Raw genomic sequence first — 25434 nt, 5'->3', positions numbered from 1 at the left:
ATTCTGAGATTAATCTAAAACTATTAGTTTTTTTCTACCACATTTTTGACTTATCAACCTCTGAAATCTTTTTTGAAGAAAAAACTACTTGATTAATTACTTATTATTTTATTTCAGCCTTTCCCATTTTAATCAGCTGCTCCCTGTTGTAAAACACCCTGTTGCTATGGTTATGCATCATCACACTTCCAGGAGCTTTGCAGCCGACAGCCATCTTGGTAGGTGTCCATAACTAAGTGTAAGGATAGCTGATATGGAGTTGCCTTGACGACAGTAAGCAAGCCACATTCTCTGCCTCCTATTGGTCGATTCCAACAGCAGTGATTTTGTTGATACATAATTTGGTCTCGAGTGTCGACATACTTTCTGTTGGTTTCGAATCCACGATTCCTTTACGGTTTGCACTGCGCTTGCCTACCAAGATGGCGGCTCACCAAGATGGTGAGCCGCCATCTTGGAAATGACGGCGCGGATCCCTTCTGACTCAGACTTGTGGGAATAATGTATGGTGAAAAATCCGTCCAATTATACGCAGTATCCAAAACAAGAAGAAATGGTTGTCCAAAAGAGCTATTTTCATCCCATAAAGGCAGGAATGAAAGTTTGGAAAAGAAAAAAATCTCAATGACACTATATATGGTCTTTTTCCTCCACCTTGATGGTTCCTATATGACCTGATTCAGTTTCTTCAGCTTTTGATTTCTTTTTTCCACAGCTTGTTATCCCCACGTCTGCGCGACACATCAGTCCCCGGTTTAAGACTCGTGTCAGAGGCGCGGAGAATGAGCTGCTTTCGGAAATCTGGAACAGTGAGGACAGTTTGGAAAGCAAGAAAAAAAGAAAAGAAAAGCTGGATAAAACAGAAACTATGAACGATACAAAGCGATGTGTTCAAGTGTCTGAAACCCAGAGGTGATTTCTTTAATCCTGCACCATTTAGAAGGTTTGCAGTGTTTTACTCATTATCTGGAGAGATGTCTGTTAAATACAGATTAGGGATTAGGGATCCTGAACTTTCCCATGGAACAGAAACAATCTGTCTTCTCCTGGGTTATCGGGCTCCTTCTCTGTGACGTCCCCACTCCCACTCTTTCATCTCTGCATCCCTTCCACTTCCAACCAGCTGTGCTCCATATTTCACCCTCGCTTTCCAACAGATTTTTAAATCAATCCCTTAAATTTAAGCAGAAACTTTCAGCCTTTTATCTACGATTCCTTCCCTTCCTCCAGCAGCCATCTTTCTTTTGATGACCTCGCTAATTTAAGCTGTCGCATATTTTCCTCCTGATAACGTTTGACTTTCAAAACGAGACAGAAATGGATTCAAACATTCCGAATCCAGCGAGGTTCAGCCTCATCTTACGTCTGTGTTTTAGGAAGTTTCCATAGTTAGAATATCAACAACAACAAAAACTAATCACGAACGATCATCAATAGAAGAAGGAGAAATCTTGGTATGATTTGGCACCACATAATAAACCAAATTTGAAATAAAAGACTGATTAAATTCAAAATTTCACATCGGAGCAAACTTTAGAGCACTAAAGCTCATTTAATCAGACCTTAAAGGAGATAAATCTCCTTTAAATTCACATGTTGCACATTTTTATAATTCCATTTTGGTCTCTGCTGCTTCCAAAAACAGCCCTTAAAAATAAACATCCAGCTCTTTTTTGGCAACAAGTCAACGTTTTTGGTGTCTGGAAAATAAGTTGTTTAAAACAAAAAACCTGCTTGTTGCTGCACCGTTACTCAAGCAACCCAAGCAGAAAAACAGCTCAAGACAAGAGTTTCAAACACTTATTATCCAAATAATAAGCGTCTTACAGATCCTGTATTAATCATATGTGATCTGTAATATATAGGTTTTATATATATATATATAAAAAAAACTGTTTATAAATATGTTTTATCCAAAACTCCCCAAGTGGTGGTTTTAGCTTCACCCAGTTCAAATGTGTTATAAAATGTTTATTTTCTTATTATTATTGAGTTAATTTATTTCTCATATGGTATAAAAAGGCTTATGTGGTTAAATGAAAATCTGTATAAGCTGGGATTTTTTTAATGTGATTAATCATCAGATTAATTTATAGCTAACGTTGCAAATTAACAGATCTGATAAAAACACAGAAGCAGAAACAAAGATGTCAGCCGTGTACTGATATGATGATAAATGTATAAGGTTTGAATGCCTGCAGATGACATGATATATTTTCAAGGTCAGGAGTAGAAAGTGGAAACCTGCCATCGGATAAATCCCTCACTCACCCCGTTGAATCCTGGGAAAAGGCTGACGGCCGAGGCGGTGTCCAGCGGGATCGGGAAGAACGGCTTCATGCCCAGTGAGGTTTGGACGGCCGGCAGGGTGGGACGCACCAGCGAAGGCATGAGGCCATTTTGACATGTGTTACCTGCAGGAGGTCGGAGGAAAAGGCAACATGTTGAGCAGCTGAGCCAAAATCTGTTTACCTCACATCCCATGAAGCCCTCTTCCTATTAGTGTCATCTGTGTCATCGATATCTCCGTCCCTTTGCGTCACATTTGCTGCTTTTCCAGCTATTTAGCACCTGTGCTGCTGCGGCTGCCAAGTCAAGTCATCACAAACTGGTTTAACTGGAGCTGAAGCCAGAAATGAGCACTTTTCCAGTTAAAAGTTTAAAGCACTTGTGATTTTATTAAATTTTGGGACTTGGTCACAAATTCTGGAATATTTTGATCAGATTGAGGCAGAGCACCCAAACGTTCTACACAAGTGAGCAAAGACCTACAATAAAACAATATATGTTTTACTAAAGTAAAAGTAAAAAAGTATTTACTGAGTAAGTGATCAAAATATTTAATAATTAGGAATTACATCATCAGACTGCAGAAAATCCAGAGATTTTACTTAAGAGTAAAAATACTTCATAATGAAATTGATCAAAAAGAAATAATAAATACAGCTCAGTAAAAATACTCCTGAAAGTATTTTTTTTAACAAATACTTCCTCAAGTAAATATAACTAGACCACATCATACTGCCACCACTGTACTTCACAGTTGGGATGTTTTCAACCTTATAATCTTCCCCCTTTTAACTCCACTCGTAACATTTCTCAGTATTGTTTCCTGTGTTTTTCAAAGCTGATTTTACATCAACCCTACTGGTTTTAAAACCTTTAGATGGTGAGAACCTTCAGAGCCACATAAATACAGTTACAAAGTCAGCCTTCTCTCACCTGAAGAACATTTCTAGGATTAAATCACTAATGTCTCAGCAAGATCTAGAGAAACTCATCCATTTATTCATCTTCAGTCGTGTCGATTACGGCAACAGTTTCTAGAAACATCAATCCTCTTGCAGCAGCAGATCCAGAACGCTGCTGCTGCAGTTCTGACTCCAATCAGGAACAAACTTTCAGAAAACTGCCAAACAGCCAAAAAACTGAGTTCCTTTAAATCCAGATTAAAAATCCAACCTGCTTTTGATTAGCAGTAAATTGAACACTGATCAACATATTTCATATTTATTTCCTGTATGAGGTATTTGACAAAATATAATGCTTATTGCTGGTTTCAAAATCGGTTATTGTATCATGTTTTTAAAGCAGTTTGCCTTGTGGTGGGAATGGGCTATGACTTGTCAAAGAACAACTTAACGAAAGACGTCCTCAAAATAAGAGAAATAAAAAGCGCGGCTCTGCAGTGACGATCTCTTTCACGACCATCGCAGCTTGTAAACACGTTTAGCCGTCCGATCATTTATCACTTTATGCTTTTGGATTTACTCTCAGACATCCTGCAGAAAAAGACTTTTGGCTTAGTTGTGTTGTTTTGTCTTCTTTCAGACATTTGAGAGATCCGCTGATTTAATGAAGACCACTTTCAGACAGAGGAGTTAGAGAAACCTTTTGATTCCAAAAGCTTTATGTTTCATTTCTAGCTGTACAACAGCCTGAAAAGAAAATAAAGGCACAATTAAAACTTTTACTGCACAGAAAAAGAAAATTTGCTTCCTTTTTCTTTCACTGAAGTTGATTTTCTCAGCTGTGATCTCAGGAACAGAACTTATTTTCTTTTAATTGACTTTCTCTTTTAGATTTTGTGTAGGTGTGGCCAAATCTTCTCACTTTCAATGGATTCCTGTTTCATGCCAGCCACTAATTGCAACACAACCGAGCAAAATTCAACTCTATAGAGACCAAAATATAGTTTATACTCAGAGAAATTAATTTTTGCTGTCCTGCCAGCTGCATTTATAAATTGGCATAGAATCCTCGAATTAATGATCCATAAATATTATTCAGTGCTTCTAGAAATGCTTGACTTTCAGTTCTTGAACTTTTTCTGAAGGGCATTTAAGGTCGAGAGGTCTGCAAATGTTGAGTCTGCAGGTCTTGACCTTTGGAAACTTTGCACCCCTTGACTCTAAAGTGGGTTTAGTGCAGCGGTGGAACGTATTATGGTACCGTGCTGGAGTTTTAATGGTAGAAGCATCTGAATTTAAAGGGAAAATATCATGTAAAAATTTACTTTTTTGAGCTTTATATCATGTTATAGTGTTTCTTCCTCATTAAAAACATTCCTGGCGTGTTGCTCTGATTCCTTTAGGTTGCAACATTTGTTACATTTCCAGCTGCTGTGGTTTGTTTTCACACTGCACTGAGTCAAACGTAACAAAATTAAAAACCAGTTCCCCTCCTCGCCTGTGGTGGCGCTGCAGCAGAAGGAAACAGAGGAAAACGACATGAAAATCTTCCTTCTTCACAAAATTTTTCGTCCAGTGGGTAGAGAATCCAGAACGTAAGTGTAGTGATACTTCATAATAAAATTACTCAAGTAGAAATAATAAGTACAGCTCAGTAAAAGTACTCCTAAAAGTATTTTTTTCCATTAATCCTATTGGTTTCAAACCTTTACATAGTGAGAACTGAACATCAAGAGCCACAAAAAGACATACAAAGTCAGTCTTTTATCACCTGACGAACAACTAGTTCTATTGGCAGATTATTTCACTTATAATATGGGGAAATGTCTTATGAGTTAATTTATCTGTCAATGAAACAAGAACTTTTTCATCAATATTAAGGTGTCATAATAAAGAGTTGCCAATGTTTCCATATTAGTTTCTTTCAATAGAAAATGTATAAAACTTTAGCAAAAATGCCAGGTGTGCATCTGCGTCTGGTTAATCTTTGGTTAAAACATATTTGTTTTTCATTTTACTCAAGTAAGAGCAGCGATACTTTAAAATAAGTACATGTAACCCAACTCTGACGCTAAGTTTCATTCTGGGGTAATTTTATCTCTTCATAAATGACTTGAAGGTGAATTCAGGTTGAAAATATTTAAACTTCTTCCTAACAGCAGGTTGGGTTAGCAGGTGAAAAGTGCATTTATTATTTGTTTTTTTTCTCTGAAATCAGATGCTTGCTGAGGTGGAGCGGCCCCACAGCGAGTCTTATGAGATGATTCAACAGTAAGAGAGGCCCGGGCCACACATCTCTAGGAAAAACAAAAGTAAATACTCCAGTTTTATTGTCATGTGAGAGCGCCACGCCAGCAGAGAGCTTTCCTAACCACGAGCTGGAAACAGGACAGGGCTGATTTCAGCATGTCAGGGTTGAAAAGAAAATGGCAGAAAAAAAAGAGAAAGAAATTGCCGCTGCGTTCCAAAACATTAGGAGTTAAAGAAGCCATTTCACAAAGCTATAATGAGAACCAGAGTGATTTTTTTTTTCATTTTTATCACTGCATCACAACAGTGAAAACCTGAGCCAGCAGGCTCAAAAGCGCTGGCATCAAACCAGTGTCATGAGACAAATGAAAACAATGTTTGCCACGTTCCAGTCCCCAGGCTGTGGTTAGGGGTAAATAAAAAGCAAAAGTCATAAAAACAAGCAGAGAATTGGGAGAAGCCACAAACTGCAGGGCCTGCTTTTTTTTTTTTTTTTCCTTCTTTCCTGCTCCATCTTTTGCTGCTTCCTCCAGTCGCCAGAGCGCTGCCATCTGTTGGAAAAAGCGCACATGCAGCCTTTCATGTGGAGGCATGTTCCGGTACCAACTTTAACAAAGCATGTCCGTCTGCAGGGATCAACCGTCGCTCGACACGCCGGCCTGACGTCACTGCTCAGGATCGCCTCACCTTGCTAACAGCCAAATGAGCCGTCCGTCAGGGCGAGGCGCGCAGCCAAAAGCGGATCATCCAAACACAGCCGTGCTGGTGTGAGAAGTTCATCTGCAGCGCTCTGACGTGTGGATTTGTTTGGCGGGGTCGTGTTTAGAGTGCGCACTGACAGATGGGATCTGACGGGCCACAATGGCTCAGGTTTGGGGATTTTTACTTTTTCCCCTTGACCTGCAACATCATCACATGAAGCTGATTCGTTCCACCGGAGAACCACAAGAAGTCAAAGTGAAGTTTAGCTTTTTTTTTTTTCCTCTGACACACTCAGGAGTGGAGTTACACTGTAAAACAAAATTATCTAATTTACAGTAAAATATCAGCAGTTGCCCGAATTGTATTCTCCATATCCAGTAAAATCTACACTGTAAATATACTACATACATATACCACATTTATACATTATATTGGCAAACGGTAATGTATAAATGTGGTATATGTAAAAAGTAAGATAGCTGGACGCTACCAGGTTGTTCAGACTTGCATGTAACTGTTTGAACAGATTAGCATGGCGGCTTCAGACATCTGGGAATTGTCCCCAAAGACGAACCAGACTTGTGGAAGTTCACCATCGCCATCATCGCCAGAGCTTACCCAGTCATAACATGTTTGTATTGATCAGATGTGTCTGGTTTGGGGGCAGCGAATGTAAAAACAGGAAGCAGATGCTTTGTTCTGAACAAGCAGAAAACCTGGAGAATGAACACTGAAAAAACACAAACAGGTATTTATGCTCTACTTTTTACTGAAAATATTTTAGTACAATTTAAATAACTAACTCACAAGTAATATTTCTAATATATATGAGCTTGTCCCATGTAAATATTTACTTAATATTGATTTAAAAACAGATTATTTAACAAAACATTTTCTGCACGTTATAAATGAAATAATGTGCTGGTGCAACAAGACATTTTTCATCAGAATTAAATATTCACTTAAAACAAGCTTCTTACTGAAAACTTACTTATAAGTTAATTTGTCTTATTCCTAGTGGACTAAGATATTTGAACTAAAAAGTGGACAAAAATACTTGGTCAGATTTTGTGTTTGTACAGTACTGTACCACGTCGATATGATACATATTAAAAAAACAACTCAAAGAAGGTGATTGAATCAAGTTCACATTATACCTGGTAGCTGTGTTGCATCGAGATTCAATTAAAATTCACACCATAAACCAATCGCTCTGCAGTTCACTTTGAATCGTACCAAGAGTCCAAAATGCTTCATACAATATTTTTAGTCCACACTCTGATGCGACTGCTGTGCTCGCATCTTCACAAACAACCCTCTATTTAAAACTGTCTGTTTTAAATAAACTGAACACCTCAGGTGTGAAAACACCCTAAACTGATACACGCTCTGTGTCATTCTCCATCTGGAAGCCCAATTTGTGACGAAGATTTAGCTTCAGTCTTAAGATGTTTCTTCAATGTTTCCATTTAATCTTCTTCCCTCATGATGCCAACAGTTTCTTTTCTGCATCGACGTATAACTTTCTTCCCTTTCTTAACAATCTAATGGTGGTCCTTTAGGTCAAACACTTCAATTTTAGCTTTATTGGACCACCTCTAAAAATCGTATAATTGTAAAGAACATCTCGAGACTTGTTTCGTTGTGAAAAATGACACTTTTATCAGCTTCAACTACAATATTCACAACAACTTTACTTTTGTTGTCTCTGTGAATCCAACCAACAAAGATGCAGCAAGTGGTTTTTCTGATCGGTAAGTCAACAAACAACCAAACCGTAAAACCAGCTGTTGGAGCTCAGCGTGGGTAACGTTACATTCCAAAGATTTTTAAAACGGCTCATTTTTGACTTTCTGTCAAAAAAAAAAAATGGCTGGATGTTTTTGCTGAAGTACTTGGACTGTTTTTTTAGAAGCAATAGAAACCAAAATGGAAGAATAAAAGCACGGCTCTCCTTTAATATCGGAGACATCACACCATCCTTAGTGAACAGAATGTTTATACTTGCATACAACGGTTTGAACATTGCAGTCTTTGACATCTGGAAATTGTACCCAAACAAACAAAGCTTACCAGTTATAATAATGTTAGTATGGATGAACGTATGAATAAAAAACACAGTTTTGACTCTTCAAGTCTTCCAGACACTACACATCTTAATGCAAAAGATTTGATAAAGTATAGCTATTTTTTGCAAAACAGACTGAAGCTGAAAGCTTGTTTTCTTTGATACCACACAGGAGTTTGTTGGTCTGAAAAGGACCAACAAAATGATTAAAATCAAATCTCTAGAGGGAATGCATTTTAAGCCTAAATGTCACACCAATACATTCCATAACTGCTGACATGTTTCATTATGGCTTCCAACCGAGCCGTGGTCCTTCTGTGTCTAAAAATCTGAGCCACTGGTAAGTATAGATGTCAGATCAGCGTAGCGTAAAAAGTACATTTCCCAGTGGAAAGTAGTGGTGTTAAATTTTACTGTGGTGCAGAAAATCACATGGTTAGCTTGAAACAAACCTCAAATTTGTCCCGTTTGACCAAAACAGGAAGAAAAGTTGCTGCCACACAGTTTCTGTTCTTGCCACAAACTTGTATGTCGTTGGATTGAAAAACAAATCGTATTTCCCAGGCCATAAGTCACACTTTATTCATAGTCTGGCTGGTTCCGTGACTTATACGTGTTTTTTTCCTCTAAATGACGCATTTATTGACTGTTGCATTAAATGTTAACTCATACTGACGGACATGAACCAAGCGTTAAACATTACCATCTGCAGCCGCAAAGGACAGCTAATCAAAAAGAAAGATGGCTGGAGGAACGAGTCCACAGTTGGCTGCATAGGGAGGCTCATTAGCAGAGGCGGGTAGAAAACCCAAAATGTATACTGACGGTACAACTACTTCAACATAGTTTTACTAAAGTAAAAGAAAAAAGTAGCCGTCCACAAAATTACCAAATTTAAAGTTAAGTGGAAATTCTGGTATTTTAGGGACAAAAATTGCAATAATTCATGCAGTTAAGAGAAAAAAGAAGAAGAAAGATGGCTGGCATCAATATGGTTAATGGTATAGCATTAGGGTGAACAAACTCCTGCCTAAGATCAGTAGCTGTTAGCGATCAGTAGCTGTTAGCGATCAGTAGCTGTTAGCGATCAGTAGCTGTTAGCGATCAGTAGCTGTTAGCGATCAGTAGCACACTGCTAATGGATGTTTGGAATATCACGGAGCAGAAAACTGACGTGGTTGTTTCTTCCTCCATCTAGCGGGCGGCGCAGGTTGCTACAATCGATAGTAGCCACACAGGCACACCCGCTAGAAGGAAACAAACGCACGCGGTACAACACTTTCGTGTCACGACCTCTCACCTCTGCTGGCTGACAGGTTGCCAGGAAACAGTGCTTTTCTGTTCCAAGTGCGAGCAGAAAACGGAGAGGTTTGCAAGTGGAGATTTGCTCCGAGCAGAGACCAGGTTTGAGTGCGAGGAGAAAGGTTTGTGAATATTTGAAAGAGACGAAAAGTTTTGAGAACAGAAGACTGAAAATTGCCCCACACATGCAAAATGAATGAAGTTTTAGCAGATACAACACTTGCATTGTGTAGCCTGAGATTTTATAGAGTTATTCCTTGGGTGACTGGGTCAGACTCGGAGTGCCAGTTGTGTTAATGGTTCAGTCATGGTGCACATGTGCCTCATACATTCAGTTTGACAGGTCTGGTGCCTGTTCGGTGGAGGCTTTCAACATGTTTAAGAAATTAGTGTCCGTGTTTATGTCTCTATTATGTTTGTTTTCTTTGTCTTCTAGTAGGACAGGCAACACAACTCTCATAATCTAGCCAACATGATTAAACACATGAGCACATTCCTGCAAGTCTGCAGGCCTAAACATCTGTCACTACTAAAAAAAAAAGGGGACTAAAAAAATAAGCCAGAAAAGGAAGATGAGTGACTGGGTTTTAACTAAACTTTAACCCTGAAACCTAAGCTCACGTCGAACTACTCCAACTTCCAAAAAAGAAAAAAAAAAACTACTTGATTAACGGACTGCCACTCAGTCAAGAACTGTCACGCTTCTGAGAAAGAGTTTGGACATAAATTTTAATAATGGCTGCTTGTGGACTGCAGTCCCGTTGGTTTAAAGTGGGCTCCGCAGCAGAAGCTGTCATCTACTTTACATCGAGGGTCTGTAAGTAGAGTCAGTTTGTTCTGAGAGGTCTGCAGGTCACAGTCATTAAAATGCCTCTCACAAGTGTTTCTGGAGCTGTTCGCGTGTTCTGTCTGCAGCTTTGTTATGTGGCCTATTTTCCTGTCATGAGCACTTATTCCGACTTGATGAAAACAAAAGTAATTGAGGTGAGACAAAGCAAAACAAATAGAACGCTAAAGGTCAATTGAAGAAGAGGTCTCTGGGTAGATGTCAGTATTACCCACCAAACGATTAATTGCACAGTGAGCGCTGTCTCTCGCTGTCAGCCTCCCATGCAGGCACCAAAAATTCAACCAATAAATGTGACATTCATGGGGAAGAGGAATTTAAATGTTTGTCTATGCAAATTTTAAAACCAAGTATTTTCGGTCTAGTTTCTAAAGGTGAAGGTAAATTTTATTTACATAGCACATTTCCAGCAAAGATGCAATACAAAGTGGTTTATAGGATTTAACAGGAAATGCAAACAAAATAACAAACCAAAAGAAAGAGCAAAAGAAGAAAAGGCTCATAATGTTGATCCAAAGTTAATAAACTAGATACTCCTATTTGGAGTTGGTAGATAAGCACAAGTATCTTCTGATCTAATTCCTTTTCTGGAAGAATAAGAGTCTGAAAAGTAGCTGCTAAGGTCGTTTTTCTAGTGCAAATATCTTAGTACACTTGAAATAAGACAAAGCTAACTTTAAAATAACTTTACAGTTAGAAACAAGACTTTGTTTCTTACTTCTATTATTCCTTATTTGATTAAATAATACTAGTTCCACTGGCAGAATATTTCACTTATAATCTGGGAACATTTTCTGGGAATAATCTACCAGTGAATGAAGTAGGACTATTTTATAAATATTAAGAAATTATTGACTTAAACCAAGCTAATATATATTACTGAAAAGTTAACTGAAAGTAAATTTCTGTATTAAATGTACTAAGATATGGGCACTAGAAAATAAACCAAAAATACTTGGTAAAATTTTTGTTTTTGCAGTGCACATATTTTACGCACATTTTCCTTTCAGATGAAAAGAAAAACTCTGAAACATATTTAGAAATCCTGGAAACAACAAAACAAGACAAATTTAAACGATTATAACTTAATCTTACAATGGATTATAAGAAAGCCACGCTCTTTGGAAGGGCAACATAAATAAATTACAGGTAGTTTGCAACCCTTTCACAGTTCTGCAGACAGAAACTCTCATCATTTATTAAAGTAAAAGCTATCACAAAGCTCCACTAATTACCAGTGTAAATAAACGGGGAGAGTAATTATTGGTACCGGTGTCGCATACATTTTAATACCGTTCAGCACACAGTTTCAGTCGAACTCCCAAAACGGTATTTTCATTCTCAACGTGCCGCTAAAATAAACCTGATAATCCCTCAGTAAGCCATCCCCATAAAGCGAACTGTAATTATGTATAAATAACAGCTAAACAGTCATATCCCCCCAGGAATTGCTGAATTATAAAAAATGACATCAGAGGACAGGAAGTGGTGCATTTGCCATCAATCATTTGATGGCAAATGCCGTGACGCTGGACATGCAACACTTTCACTTCATGTCAGCTGATATCCGGCTGCAGGGCTTTAAATTAATAAAAGCAACTCCGACGAATCAAATTAAACACAAACCAATGGGTGTACTTTTTAGTTTTTAACCTCAGGCTCTTGGAGACGCTTGCGAAGCCCCAAAATGTTCAGCTGCAGAACTCAGATGAGATCTGACAATTCGACACATTTGAATGAGATTGAAACTGATTAAAGTTTTTTTTCCCCTCCACTAGCCTTTGGTTATTTATTCTTTTTGAGACTGTGCTAAATGATGCATCACATACAGTGTTGTTCAATGTTTAGCAGTCGACTATCAATGCACTGCAAAAATAATAAGTATTTTTGGTCTAGTATTTTAGTACTGCTGAAATAAGACAAACCTAACTTACTTTTTAGAAAGATAAAACAGCTTGTTTTAAGTAAAAAATTCCTTAATATTCATAAAAAAATAATAGTTTCATCATTCACTGAGATCATGGGAAAATGTCTTGTTATGGGAATTTTTACCCTCATCTGAAAAGTGAAAACAATTCGAAACACTGCAATACTTCCTTAATTTTGTAATAATCCACTGGTGGATTTTTATAAATTATAGGTGATATAATCTGTCAATGGAACTAGTACTTTTTCATCAATTTTAAAGAAATATTTACTTAAAACAAGCTCACATATCTTGCTGAAAAGTTCCTTCTAAGTTTGTTTTGTCTTATTCCAAGTATCTGAGATATTTGCTCTATAAACTGGACAAAATACTTGGTAAGATTTGGGGTTTTATTGGGTAATTTTCTGTATTTTAGGGATATTATCTCAGAAGTACACAGATTAGATTTTGCTACAACATCTTGAATGTCTTAAGTGAAATAATCTGCCAGTGGAACAAGTACTTTTTCATTAATCTTAAGGATTTACTCTAAACGACCTCCTGTTGTTAACAGTGAACAACAGGAGGTTCATTAAAATGGCACACCACCATCGATGTGTTGAAGAAGCCAAGTAGCTTTTCCTGCTACTTAGAGGTAGCGGGAAAAGCTACTGCTAAGTTAGTTTTGTCTCATTTCAAGCGTACTTAGATGTATGTGACAGACACTAGACCAAAATCACTTGGTAACGTTGTGTTTTTGCAGTGTGCGCCTCCAACTGGAGCCGTCCTCTGCGCTGCCCTTCCTGACGGATCCCCATATCTGGGCTGCAGTGGGGGGTTTTTTCCTCCTGCGGCGGGGCTTCGAGAGAGCAGGAAAGTGAAAACGATGTCTGGAAGACGCTGACTGGCATTAATAATTAATCATCGGCGCTGGCTGCCTCCCCTCCGGCTCCTCTTGTTGTCCTGAACCTGCCGGCTGCCCGGATAAGATCTGTCTGGAGAGGCTGAGAGTCCACACTGGGAAAGCGACTCATAATAAAAAGAATGCTTTGGCGCGGCACGTCCATTTCCCTCAGCAAATACAAATCCAATTATTAGATAAATCTGAATTTCACTGAAGCTCATTCGCATGCCGACCACGTTCCTGATGTGATTAATGCTTTTTGTGTTTTTATGCAGCTTGCTGATTGTATTCGTTGACCCTTAACATGCTGTGAGATCAGTGCTTCCCTTCAAGCAGGGGGGATAAAATCATTTCACCCCTATTAAAACGAACAAAGGGTGGATTTAAAACATTCTGAGAGCTACACTTTCACAAATTTTCCAATTAACCTTTACAAGATAAATTTGGCTTTTTAAAAAATTTTCACTCTTATGGCTCCATTCGTGTCTTGTTAACTTACGGTAGCTCTCTCTGCCATCATGAACGAAGCTTACTAACAAACACAGATGTCTTTAAATCGGCTCCAACAATCACTGTTTCCTGCAGAAACTAAACGAAAGTGTTGGGCTGATTTCCTTTGGGGTTTCGACTCAAACTCGACAGCCTACACAACTCCAGAACCTGATTAACATTTGTCGACCCTACGAAGCCAAACACATCAGTTTTGAAACACGTTTTTCAGATCCCACTTCAAAATAAGCACTTTCCTCAAAAACCTACAGTGGTGGAGAACATAGTTAAACACTACTTAAGACAAAAAAATACAAATAAACAGACAAAAATATTCTCCCTGACTCCTCAGTAACATTTTTATTTGAATTAAAGTAAATACTTTCTTTTATAAATACATAAAGGAGGTCTATTGGGCTTCCGTGAACAGAATAGGATATTTTTATGGGCCATACACAACATGTTCATGACATTGTTTTCATTAATAAAAGGCATTTTACAACACATAGAAACGGTGAAAGTTCCGGAACTCAGCTGGGGTTGCTAAGTGACGGGGCGGGGCTTATCTGGGGTTGCTAGGTAACGGGCTGGGCTTTCCAGGCGTTGCTAGGTGTAAGTGCGGCGCCTGCTGATTTGTGATGTTACATCCTGAAGGTTTTGTTTGGACTCTTTTTAGAAGCAGCAGAAACACAAATGGAAAATACTTTGAAGTATCAAAATTAAAAATAATGCCAAAGTCTAGAATGCCATGAAGTGTGAATACATATGAATGTTTTCTTCAACACGTCGATGGTGGTGTGCCATTTTAATGAACAATGCTGCAGATAATGCATGTTTTTATTGCATTTACACTCTGTGACACAGTTTGCACTTGTGATTCTGTGCAACAGATTTTCAGGGATGACCTACAGAGTAGGTAATTTTAACTGCAGTAAATAAATTCAGGTAAAAGTTGTGTCTGAAAAAATATGTTTTAGAGAATGTTTCTCCAAAACAAGGCAACCACGCTAGCCTAAAATCTCTAAAAGTTTATTTAGGCAAAAAAAAAAATTCACAGAGCTAGAATTTTTGTCAAAGTGAATAAAATTATGAATACTTCTTACTGCCAGTAGGTTTCACTCAAAAGCCTTCAGGTATTTGCTAAAATTCTAAAGGTAACTGTATATTTTTGGCATCACTGTGATTCCGTACATAGAGGCCAACAAAAGAATAGCTCATCAAATGAAAATGTGACTGCGGATAAGAGATTCCCTCACAATCTGTGTAACTTCTGCAAGTGGAAGTGTACAGAAATGTTTATGAAACAGTTCTAATTTTAAAACTTTATGCAATTTTCTGACTCCTATTTGCTGTATCAACGTTTTGAGGGCTCGTCTGCTCACTCACAGTTTATTTATGGCAACGTTTTGTTGTGTGAAATGAAAAAAAGTCTTTCTTTGATCTGTTTTCCATTTTCTCCAAGTTCTTGGGCTCTTGTTTCAAAGAGTTCAGGGGGTCAGGTATAAATCACTCCAACAGAAAGCTTTTAAACAGGAGCAATGCAGAGCTGGTGAACAAACAGAGTTATTAATCTTTTAGGGGATCACATCTATTTTCTCCCTGCAGCGCACTCAGAAGTGCATTCATAAATGCTGAAACGGTGCACACATCCAGGCGCTGACCTTTCCCATCCTTTTGTTGTGTTTTACACCGAGCAGTAAAGATAAAATGACAGAAACGCGCATAAAACGAGCTTCTCCAGCTACAAAAACCCATCCGAAGTGCTCTTTTAGTTGAGAGCCGGGGAGTTTTCCCACTTTCCCTTTCCATCTTAAGGGATTAGAAGCAGCCAAACAGAACAGCAATACCTTCACTTTCCTTTCCTCCACTTCCAGCAGTTTCACACCTGAGCAACGTCAGCAGTGGATCTCAAAGAGCCCAAGTTGTCTCCTCACCTGACGGCTCATTCGTTCATAAGCTTCCAGGCTCGTCTTTCCTCCCTCACCCGATTCTGCTCATCCTCTGTGTCGAGCATAACAACAGAAAATCCTTCTCCCTCTTACAAGCCACGGTCTATAAGTTTGGATCACTTTAATCCCTGAAGAAAAAAAAAATCTTTCATTTAACAAATCACCCCCTCCCTTAGAAATCCGGATCCCTGTGTAATTATTCCTCCGATGTGAGCCAGCCGAGAGAAGAGTACTTGACTGGAAGCTGCATTAAGTCTCAAAGCCTCCTCCAGTGTCCTTCCTATCAACTAATGGAAGAGGCCTTTCGCTACAGGGAATTTCAACAGCCTCCTGCTGCCAGTAACTCTCATCTAGGGTCATTGAGCAAAACCAGTTGGCTAAAGGAGATGCATGTTATTATTGGTACATCATCAATATACTTTCACCTCTAATATAGCTTGCTAGTATCAAGATGGCACTGCTTTTAAGGTTATTTTCACACCTGATAGTTCGGTAGCTCTTGGTTCGATTTGGGACCAAAATTGCAGCATTGTTGCATTTTCAGCTGGTCTGGTTCACATTCACAGTGCACTCAATGAGTCGAGCCAAACTCTTTGAGAATCCTGTTCACCTCCTTGCCTGTGGGGGCGCTGCACCGAGAACCACTGGAGGAAATGCTGAACTTCTTGTTTCATAAAATGTGAACAAATGTGGAGTCTCTGGTAAAATATTAGGGCGTTACTAAGAACAAATAAAATTACAAGAACAAATCATAAAATTACAAGAATAAAGTTGAAATAGTTTGACTTTATTCCTTTGATTTACATTTTTCATTTACTTAGCATAGCCCTAGTAATTTGTCGCGTGTTAGCGTTGGGCTCTCATGTTTGTTTTGGTTCCGTTTACCCAGAATGCCCTGCGTTTTAGTTCATTTCCGACTTTTGGAGTGGATTTCAGTCCCATTTGCATCCACACTGGCATTCAAATCACACTTCACTTCAATCGAACAGAGGCAGACCAGAGTTCACATATTAGGTTTGCATCAGAGCTGAACAAACTGGACTTTCTGAAAAACGGACTAGAGTTCGATTAAAGTGGACCAAACAGGGCTGGTGTGCACTCACTACCAGACTCCATTCAATATTGGTGAGAAGTAAAATGATGGATGTTTTCTTTTGTGTTAGTGCCAAGACTGTTTCCACTGTGCATTCTGATGAATATTAGGGAAAATCTGGTGTTTTAACTATTAAGATAAGCAGTTCTAAGTGTTTTTAGAGGGGAATTTAAGATATTTAAGGGTCTCAGGTATTCGCAAAAGGTTTGGTGGCAGAGAGAGGACTGACACCAAACCCGCAGAACGGCGCCATGTTTGTTATTCTTGAAAGTGAGGCTCATTCTAGGTAAAGACAGAGGTGGAGCTTCAAGGTCATCGTTTAAAAAATGACTCAAAATCGAATGGCGACACGGAAACATGAACGTTCAGAAATGAATCCTGTCTGGAACCCAAGCTTAAAGATTATTGTTTCTGAACTGCCAAGACTCTGAATCTGTACGTATGCGCTGCTTAAACGACAAAAACTGTTGAGCAGAAATGCGCTGCCACACGTGTTAAGAAGGTTCACAGAAAATGTTAAAGCTTGACGATGTAATTAGGGGTTTTCGGAAGAGTTAACCACCTCCTTAAAAAAGACAAACCCAATAAAATATACGCTATGTAATTCTGCTCACGTGTAAGACATAAAAAGTAAAGAAATATTACATTTTTCTGTGCATTTTCCTAAATCTGAATATTTTACTTAGTAACATCTGCTGCTTGATAACAGTATTTTTTTTAGCTGGTTGTGAATGGTTGTTATAATTGAACTATTTACAAGGAGAACTCTGATTGGATGAAAACGATTTGTCTGTTTGGTTTGGTTTACAAAGACTTTGTGTGAACAGTCTTTTCTTTTTTAATGCACAAATCCACATTTTGTAAGGTTTTAAAATTATTCCTCTCAACTGCACATTCCTTTGGATCAGAGTATTTTTATTTTAATACCTGCAAATTATTTGATGTTGTAGAGGACGGTGATTCAATGCATCAATTATAATCCTAACTTAACCCGTCTTTGCTATCAAAGTAAAAAAAGTATTTAAAATGATAAATAAATAAATGAAATTTAGCCTGGTGGGGGGATTAAAGCCTGGTGGGCTGCCAGGCTTACAATACACTGGAGGGAAATCTGGATTACACCAAAAAAGTGAGTGAAAACGCAAAGGTTTTGTAATTTTTGAGGACTCAAACACATGCAGGAGGTAGGCAGGATTACTTTTAGGCGATCAGAAGGAGTAAACCGTATCATCGCTTTCTGAAAAGCAGAGCTGAAATACTACAAGCAGTGTCTCCTGGAGTGAGCCGGTGAGTGTGAACTAAATGCTCTGCAGCTGCGAGAGGAGCACTGCTGGATCAGCAGAGGAAAAATGACTAATTGTTACGGAATGGATAAACAAGAGCGAGGGCAATAGATCAAAATAACAAAACATAATGAAAACAAAGGAATCCACTCAAACTGGAAACTCAAATTTCTGTGAATCCTGACACAATGCAAACATTCTGGTTCATACTAGACGTCCAAATGCACTGATTGGTTAATCCTGAATGATAAATCCTCCTAATTCCACCACAGGAAATAATAATACCAGCAGTTATTTCTGAAAGGATTCATCCAGGGAGTTAATTCAGCATTTCTTTTCTTTTTTGAAGCCCTAATGGAGTAATGTGATCTACTCTGCAACATCTGCTCAGATCCATCTTCAGCTTCCAGAACAAGTACAGCAGCTCAGCTGGATCACGTTTGCATGTCAGAGTGGAGACTCCGCTCACACAGGGAGCTTAAAACAAAAAGAGGTTGCCTAGGTGAGCAACTTCATGGTGATTTCCTCTAATGGAAACCAGTGTTCCCAGTCCACGGCCAGCTGAAAGGAAGGAGTTTGTGTTGAAACACACAGCAGACTCACCAAAGAACATGCTGCTCTCCATGTCTCCTCAGGCTCTGGGGTTCGCTGTATTTCCTGCCAGTGTGTGTGTTTCCATGGGCAGCAGCGTGTGCATGCCTCACACACTCCTCAGAGGTGTGTGTGTCCGTGCATGTGGGTGTGTGTGTGAGAGAGTGTGTGTGTCAGTGACCAGCCTGCATTCTGCGCTCTGTCTGCTGCGTCTCTGTCTCTCCTCACTCTGGTACTCCCTTCGTTCCTCCCCTCCTCTTTAGCTCGTCCTCCTCCCTCTCTCTCTCTCTCTCTCTCTGATTCCTTTGCTTTTTCTCTTTTCGCTCTCCAGGGTGTCTCTCTACATTTTCCAGCAAGTCTCTCTTTCTGCTTGTCTCGTCCTTGTTTTATGTCACCCAAAACACTTCTTATCTTCGGCTTTTTTCCCCTCAGGATTCTGAATTTTTTTCTCATAAATTGCTGCTTTTTTAGATAGTTATCACTGGTGTTTTATGCTGATATACTGAGAATATATACATCCTTCAATTATATTTTTAAAAAAGTAGGGATGCACGATATTGGATTTTTGGTCAATATCCAATATGCCGATATACTAAAACTCATTTAGCCAATAACCAAAACCGATATTCTTTTCTTATACCTACTTACTGAAACTACATGTTTTTTTTTTACTGTGGAGTCAAAGTAATGCATTATTTTGATCAGTTTAGCCTGATAAAAGGAGGCTGAAAACGATGCAGCGACTTCACCTGGCATTATGTTCAATGTTAAACTTATTCATGACATCTGGTCTCTCTGAGACGATGACAACACTCACAGTGCAGATTTATAAATCTTCATAAAACTGAACTCAACCTGTTCACAAGCAACAAGTGAGAAGCACAGCAGTCGTAAATTAATACTTAACAGTTTCTGATGACGTTGTGCTGCAGGCATCATTGTCACTGGTTTGTCATATAAAAACGCCTTTTATAACCTGAGTTATTCTGACGGAATGGCTGATGTCCGATATATACTTTTACGGCTGATATTTTACAGCAGTGGATTAAAAAAAAAATGCTTTTTTTTCTCAGAATTTTTTTTGAATCCTGATTTTTTTTTCTCAGAATTCAGATTTTTTCTCAGAACTCTGATTTTTTTTCCCCCTCAGAATTCTGAGTTTCTGTTTCTTTTTTTTTTTTGCCACTCTAACTCTAACACTGGTGTGCCATGTCTTTATACGATGAATATAAAAACATATTCTTAAATAATGTTTATATAAAAATCTTTTTTCTCAAAATGTTGACTTTGTTCTCAGAATTCTGAAGTTTTTGTAAAAAATTTGGCTCTTTAGATTGTTCACATTAGTTTCATATTGTCATAATATGAATATTCAGATTTTTAAATAAATTATGTGTAAAAAATGCTTCTCAAAATTTTGAGGTTTTTTTCAGAATCCTGTGGGGATTTTTTTTTTCTTTCTTAGATAGCAATGTTTATAAAAACTATTTGTTTTTTTTCTCATAATTCGGACTTTTGTCTATTTCTGTCAATCTACGTCAAAATCCAAGTAAATACCCAAACTGGTTGATCCATTCTTAGGTGTATGTCAATTACTGAGTGAGTATATGAAAACGATCACATAATTATTTCTTCCTTTCTGGCTTCTTTTTTTTTTTTTTTTTTTTTAGAAAAAACTGAGATTAATCTCAAAATTTCTGAGAATTTACAGAAAATTTACTCCTTTTTTCTTCTGTCAACAATGGACCCAATACATCATCAAACAATTATACAATTGTCATTTATTGACAATTATGTTGTCACTAAGTGTAAGTGATCACATCAACATGTGCTTTTTGTAATAGGATTTGTAAACCTGCACTTCAGTAGATTTGAGTTTTCAAACTGATGGCACAGAAATAATTGGATCAATTCTGATTCTGAGAAAAAAATCAGAAATCTGATAAATTATAAGTTCAAATGTTTTGTTCCTCTGGTAGATTATTTTGCGATGTTATTTTGCGATGTTGTGATATTGATTTAAGTTTGAATAATCGTGGTTTTTAATAAAGAAGTTGGTAATTAAGGAGAATGTTGGGAACAGAATTGGAAAATCGAACTACTAGTGACTGAACTGGGAAGTTTATACACTGGAGAGGTGATTAAATAATCCCTGTGCCTCAGTTTCCTACTGAAGGAAACTGAGGCACAGGGGGACAAAAACTGTAAAATATGTAAAAAAAAAAAAAAACAACTAAAACAAACAAAAAAACAAATAGAGAACAAACTCAAACTAAACTCAATGTTTTAGAAAACTAATAAATACTAGTGCATGTATTTGAGCCTCTATGTATAATTGTGATCATGTGTGGAATAGAAAAAATCTCAAATTTAAATAAAAATAAACAAACCAAATAAAAATAAAACACTTTAAATGCAACCATGGACTCCAAGTTAAAGGCATGTTTTCACAATAACAAACATCAATATTATATTTACAACCAACCATTCCTCTCCTCCTCTGCGGGGCGATTTTGGCATCTTTTTGGGTTTTGCAGCTGCAGATTTACAATGTTGGCTCAATTTCACCATTATTCTTGCTTATAAAGCCTCTAACGCAACAATGGGAGCAAAATGAAAAATATGCTGCTGTATTTTGAATTACTGGTTGTGCAACAGAAATTTTATAATGTCGTTTAAAGACTAATAATTCACTTTTTTGTTTGTTTCACTTCTCGGGGTTAAACAGAAATCTGACCTAGATTAAAACATCAGTCTCCCCACATGTTTGTTTTAATGTTTGACTTAAACTTGATTTTGACTAAATATCTAAAACTTTACTTTTGGTCTGATTTTCTTGCATTGTTTGAGGTCTGAAAGCTCTGCATCATTTTCATTATTTTGATCATAAACACATTTTTGCGTGGAAATTCAGAGACATGTTGAATTTGTGCTGCTAGCTCTGCTAGCTAACCGTCTCTACAGAAATCTCCCAGCATGCCCGCCTATGTGAAGCGGGCATAACTTTTAAAAATAAACGACTTTCAAGTCGCCTCACTTTGTGTTTGCTCAAGTCTTACTCAGCATCGGCGCTCGGCTTTTTTCAGTGGAGCAAATTACTGCTTTGCGTAACGATCTTTCCTTTTTCTGGCTCCTGTTCGGTTGTCACAATGACACAGCTGTCCGAAGGGAACGCAGTTGAGAATTTAATTACAGATACCAGCTTGATTATTAGCTTGATGTTAGAGAAAACTGATTATAGTATTAGAGTGACAGTAACACAGTAAGTGCACTGATTTAATCAGCCTTTTTGTCTTCTGTCACCCCTTGTGGATGACACACTTTTATTTTCTCTTGAACGCTCACCCTCTCTGTCCCAGAATGCCTTTTGTTGTTGGATTTCACTCCCATCTGTCTTGTTTTTCTTTCACTTTGTCACTCTCTTTTCATAATTTTTGCTTTTCCCCCACCTTTTGCCTGGCTGTAATCAAACTCAACAGGCACAAATATCAGACTGCAGCTATGAGACACGGCTGCTCGCTTTTATCTCGAGTCTTCACAAACACACAAAGGCTCGCAGCATCTTTAGTCACAAAACAAGCCTTGTGCGTCAACTACACACGCTCGTATCTGCAGAGAAAAAGCTCCAGAGACACCTACAGCAGACTGCTCTGAGAAACACAAACACGCGCAGATACAAACACAGATGACATGTTCATCGAAACAAATTTATACAACAAACATGCGGGAAAATTCATGCCGACAGAAAGATGCTTATGTAACAGAGAGATACATATAAATAACAATGTTAACATCAGTCAAACTGCGAAGGTTTCGAAGAAATTCTGGTGGAGCGCTCAAACCGTTAAAGGTTAAAGAAAACACAAACATTCTGTCAAACATCCATTTTATACCAAAACGTCTACACCCATAAATTCAGATTACCACACTGCAAAAACATAAAGCTATATGGTAAAAGTAAAATAAGATAATACAACTGTACATCTTTGAAAAACATTAGTAGGGCCTTCTGTACAACTAACAAGAACATAGCAAGTGTTTTCTGGATGGTAGGTCAACCACCAAACGTTTTCTCAGCTTCGGCTACAATAAGATTTTACAATTTAGAAGTGGATTTATTGACCCGATCTTTGCACTGTAAAAACATAAAATCCTACCTCGTAATTTAGGTTTATTTTATAGGCCAAATGTCGTTAATGCTTACTACACTTGAAATAATACGAAACTAATTTAAAAGTACATTTTCAGCAAGTTACAAGAGGTTTTTATAAGGCAATGCTTCCTTAATGTACAAAGCTTTTTGTTTTGTTGGCAGATTATTTCACTTTTAAATGGGAAACATGTTTTGTAAGAAGTGAAATAATCTGACAATGAAGCAGAGTTCAAGCACAAACTTAACAAAACTCCAGGCAGTCAGATTTAAACAATATTTGAAAATGTTCTGGACTTTTGTTAAGGCAGTTTTTCTCAGTTCGTTCTTTTTGTTAGCTGCAGTAAAAAAGAAAAGACTTTTGTACGGCGCCCCCTACAGGACATTGACTTTTTTTTCTTTTCTTTTACCTGGCAATAAATTAGCAAACACACCTGATGTATGTTGCATACAGTCACAAATGTCAATTTAAAATTAAATCAGTGAAAACGTGTTTACATATTTTTTACTTTTTGGTGAAAAAACTGATTAAAAAATTAATTTATTTTCCATATTTTTGTCTGTTTGTGTAAGGATGAGTTGGACCTCCATTAACTTTACAGACTACACTAACGAGACACAATCAAACTGTCATATGACTTTATTACCCTGTAATAATAACTCAGAAATAGTCCAAATGCTTTGGATGTATTTTTTTCTTTCTTGCATAAAGTTTGTTCATATGTTGGAAGGAAAGAGATGGAAAGCCCCTGTTTTGCTTTTGCATTTTGCACATAGGTTTGTCGTGCATTTCTATCCCAAAGAAAAAGATATAAAACTTCAGACATCAAGCTATTAATATAGATGTAAAGTTTACAAAAGGCTTATTTTATAGCAAAAATTACAGCGGCCATCATAAGAAAGACTTTCAGTTTTGCCATGTGAACTGATCAGTACATTGTGTTATAAAAAAAAAAAAAAAAACATCCTCCATGTCCCTCAGGGGCCTCCGTACTTTTGTTTGTGTGTTTCGTTGCACCTGTTGCTGTTTTTGCCGCCGAACAGAAGAACGTCAGCATGTGTTTATGTCTGTCATTGAGACAAGTCTGTTTTGTGGTCCCGTATTCCCACACGTGCTTAACGTCTGTCTGTCTGGATGTTTTTCTCCACTCTCTCTTTCTCTCTCTCACACACACACACACACACACACACACACACACACACACACACACACACACACACACACACACACACACACACACACGCAGTCTGACTGTAACGCTGCTGCTGAAGGTCAGATGAAATTGACCGATCCCGAGCTTTGGCCGCCGGTATCGACTACAAATAAGATACCGTCTTAATCAAAGTGATGTGAGTCTGAGCTCCACACACATCTTTGTGTCAGTCATGCAGCAACACTGCCAGCTGCATGCATTTAGGTGAAATAAAAACATGCAAATAATGTCGACTAAAAGCTGTTTTTCACTCCTCTCTGATATCATCTCCTTTAGAGTCCTCTACTGCGACTACTTTGTATTTCAAAGATGTTTTCAATTAATCCTTCATTGCCATTCTTCCTGTCCGCCGCCCACCCTCTCTCCAGGCGCCCTCCCACTGCGCCCAGTGTTCAGAAAATAAGTTTACTGTGCATCAGAAAAGCCACCTGTCCTTGTCTCTGCTAGCTAACTTCCATCTTCCACCCTTCGTCCACGTTCCCTCATTCTGTCGAGGGGAATGTGTTTTTTAACCTTGACTCCAGGTGTTGGAGGCAGAATGGGGCATTATTTGTCACCATAAATAGCTGTTAGCCCACTACAGCAACTCTGCAGGAAAAACCCCGGTGCACCGCATGCAAGCGCAGCCCGAGATACTTCATTAATCTTGCTGTCACTTCAGTGACGCTTTTCATTAGTTATAGGGCTATCTGATCAACAGGGACACTCTTGACTTGTTTTTCACAAAACAAATAGAGGAAATGGAGAGAAGAGAAGCTGGAAAAAATGGAGGTGGGAGCTAAAAACTACAATCTACCAAAGACATCTGATTATCTTTCCCTTCAAATTTAAATAAAGATACTGACCCCCTGAAAACAAACAGGTTCTAACCAAGTTCAGTAAACATGCATAGATACGTCAGCTCCACTGACGTATCAAAAAACACGCAAACATTTCCCACACAAAGAACAGAACATTCAGCCCGCTACAGGATTTCGTTTTCAGGTTTGATGTTTATTTTTTGATTAACTGATTTAAAAAGCATAAATAAATCTAAATATCGGTCACTGATTTGAAGTTTCGTGGTTTGATTTATTGATTTATGTTGCTGTTCTACGCCAACATGGCGGCGTAAACCTGGCACGTCAACAGCAGCTGCTCTTTTTGCCAGTGTGAAGGCGAAAGTGTTGAAACGTTTATTTGTGGAACGTTCTCACGCTACAATGTTTTGGTCGGGTTTGCAAAAACTCCTTTCATCTTTAACAATTCAACTTTTCCTTCAGATGAAACATATATAGTGAATCTTACTGTAATCCTAGGAAAATATTACGTCCACAAGATGAAGTGGAATGAAAAAAATCCCTTCTTTTAATAATTTTGAAGAAACTGACGTAAAAATCTATAACTGAAGAAACAGAAGGATGAGGGCCTCATAAACAACAACTGGAGAAAGAGCGACAGACGCATTGAGCTGGAACGTAGCGGAAACGTAGAAGTTTTATCTCATTCACCACCA

At 38.1% G+C, this 25434-nt stretch overlaps 1 protein-coding gene across 2 annotated transcripts in view; it reads right to left on the bottom strand.

Annotated features, from left to right (window-relative positions):
* Positions 1–18790, bottom strand: part of znf385d (zinc finger protein 385D) — a 100098-nt gene extending 81308 nt beyond the window's left edge. For both annotated transcript variants that reach the window (XM_055047310.1, XM_055047308.1), the window contains exons 1-2: positions 18588–18790; positions 2272–2414 (exon numbers count right to left, since the gene is read on the bottom strand). In XM_055047310.1, the coding sequence (XP_054903285.1) occupies positions 2272–2414; positions 18588–18609 (165 nt within the window). In that variant the 5' untranslated portion in view covers positions 18610–18790. The remainder of the gene's footprint in view (positions 1–2271; positions 2415–18587) is intronic.
* Between the last annotated feature and the right edge of the window lie 6644 nt (positions 18791–25434).

This window comes from Poeciliopsis prolifica, unplaced genomic scaffold, assembly GCF_027474105.1.
Source record: "Poeciliopsis prolifica strain line A6 unplaced genomic scaffold, Auburn_PproV2 SCAFFOLD025, whole genome shotgun sequence".
In the NCBI taxonomy this organism is placed as follows: Eukaryota; Metazoa; Chordata; class Actinopteri; order Cyprinodontiformes; family Poeciliidae; genus Poeciliopsis; species Poeciliopsis prolifica.
This window is presented reverse-complemented; position numbering and strand designations above follow the sequence as displayed.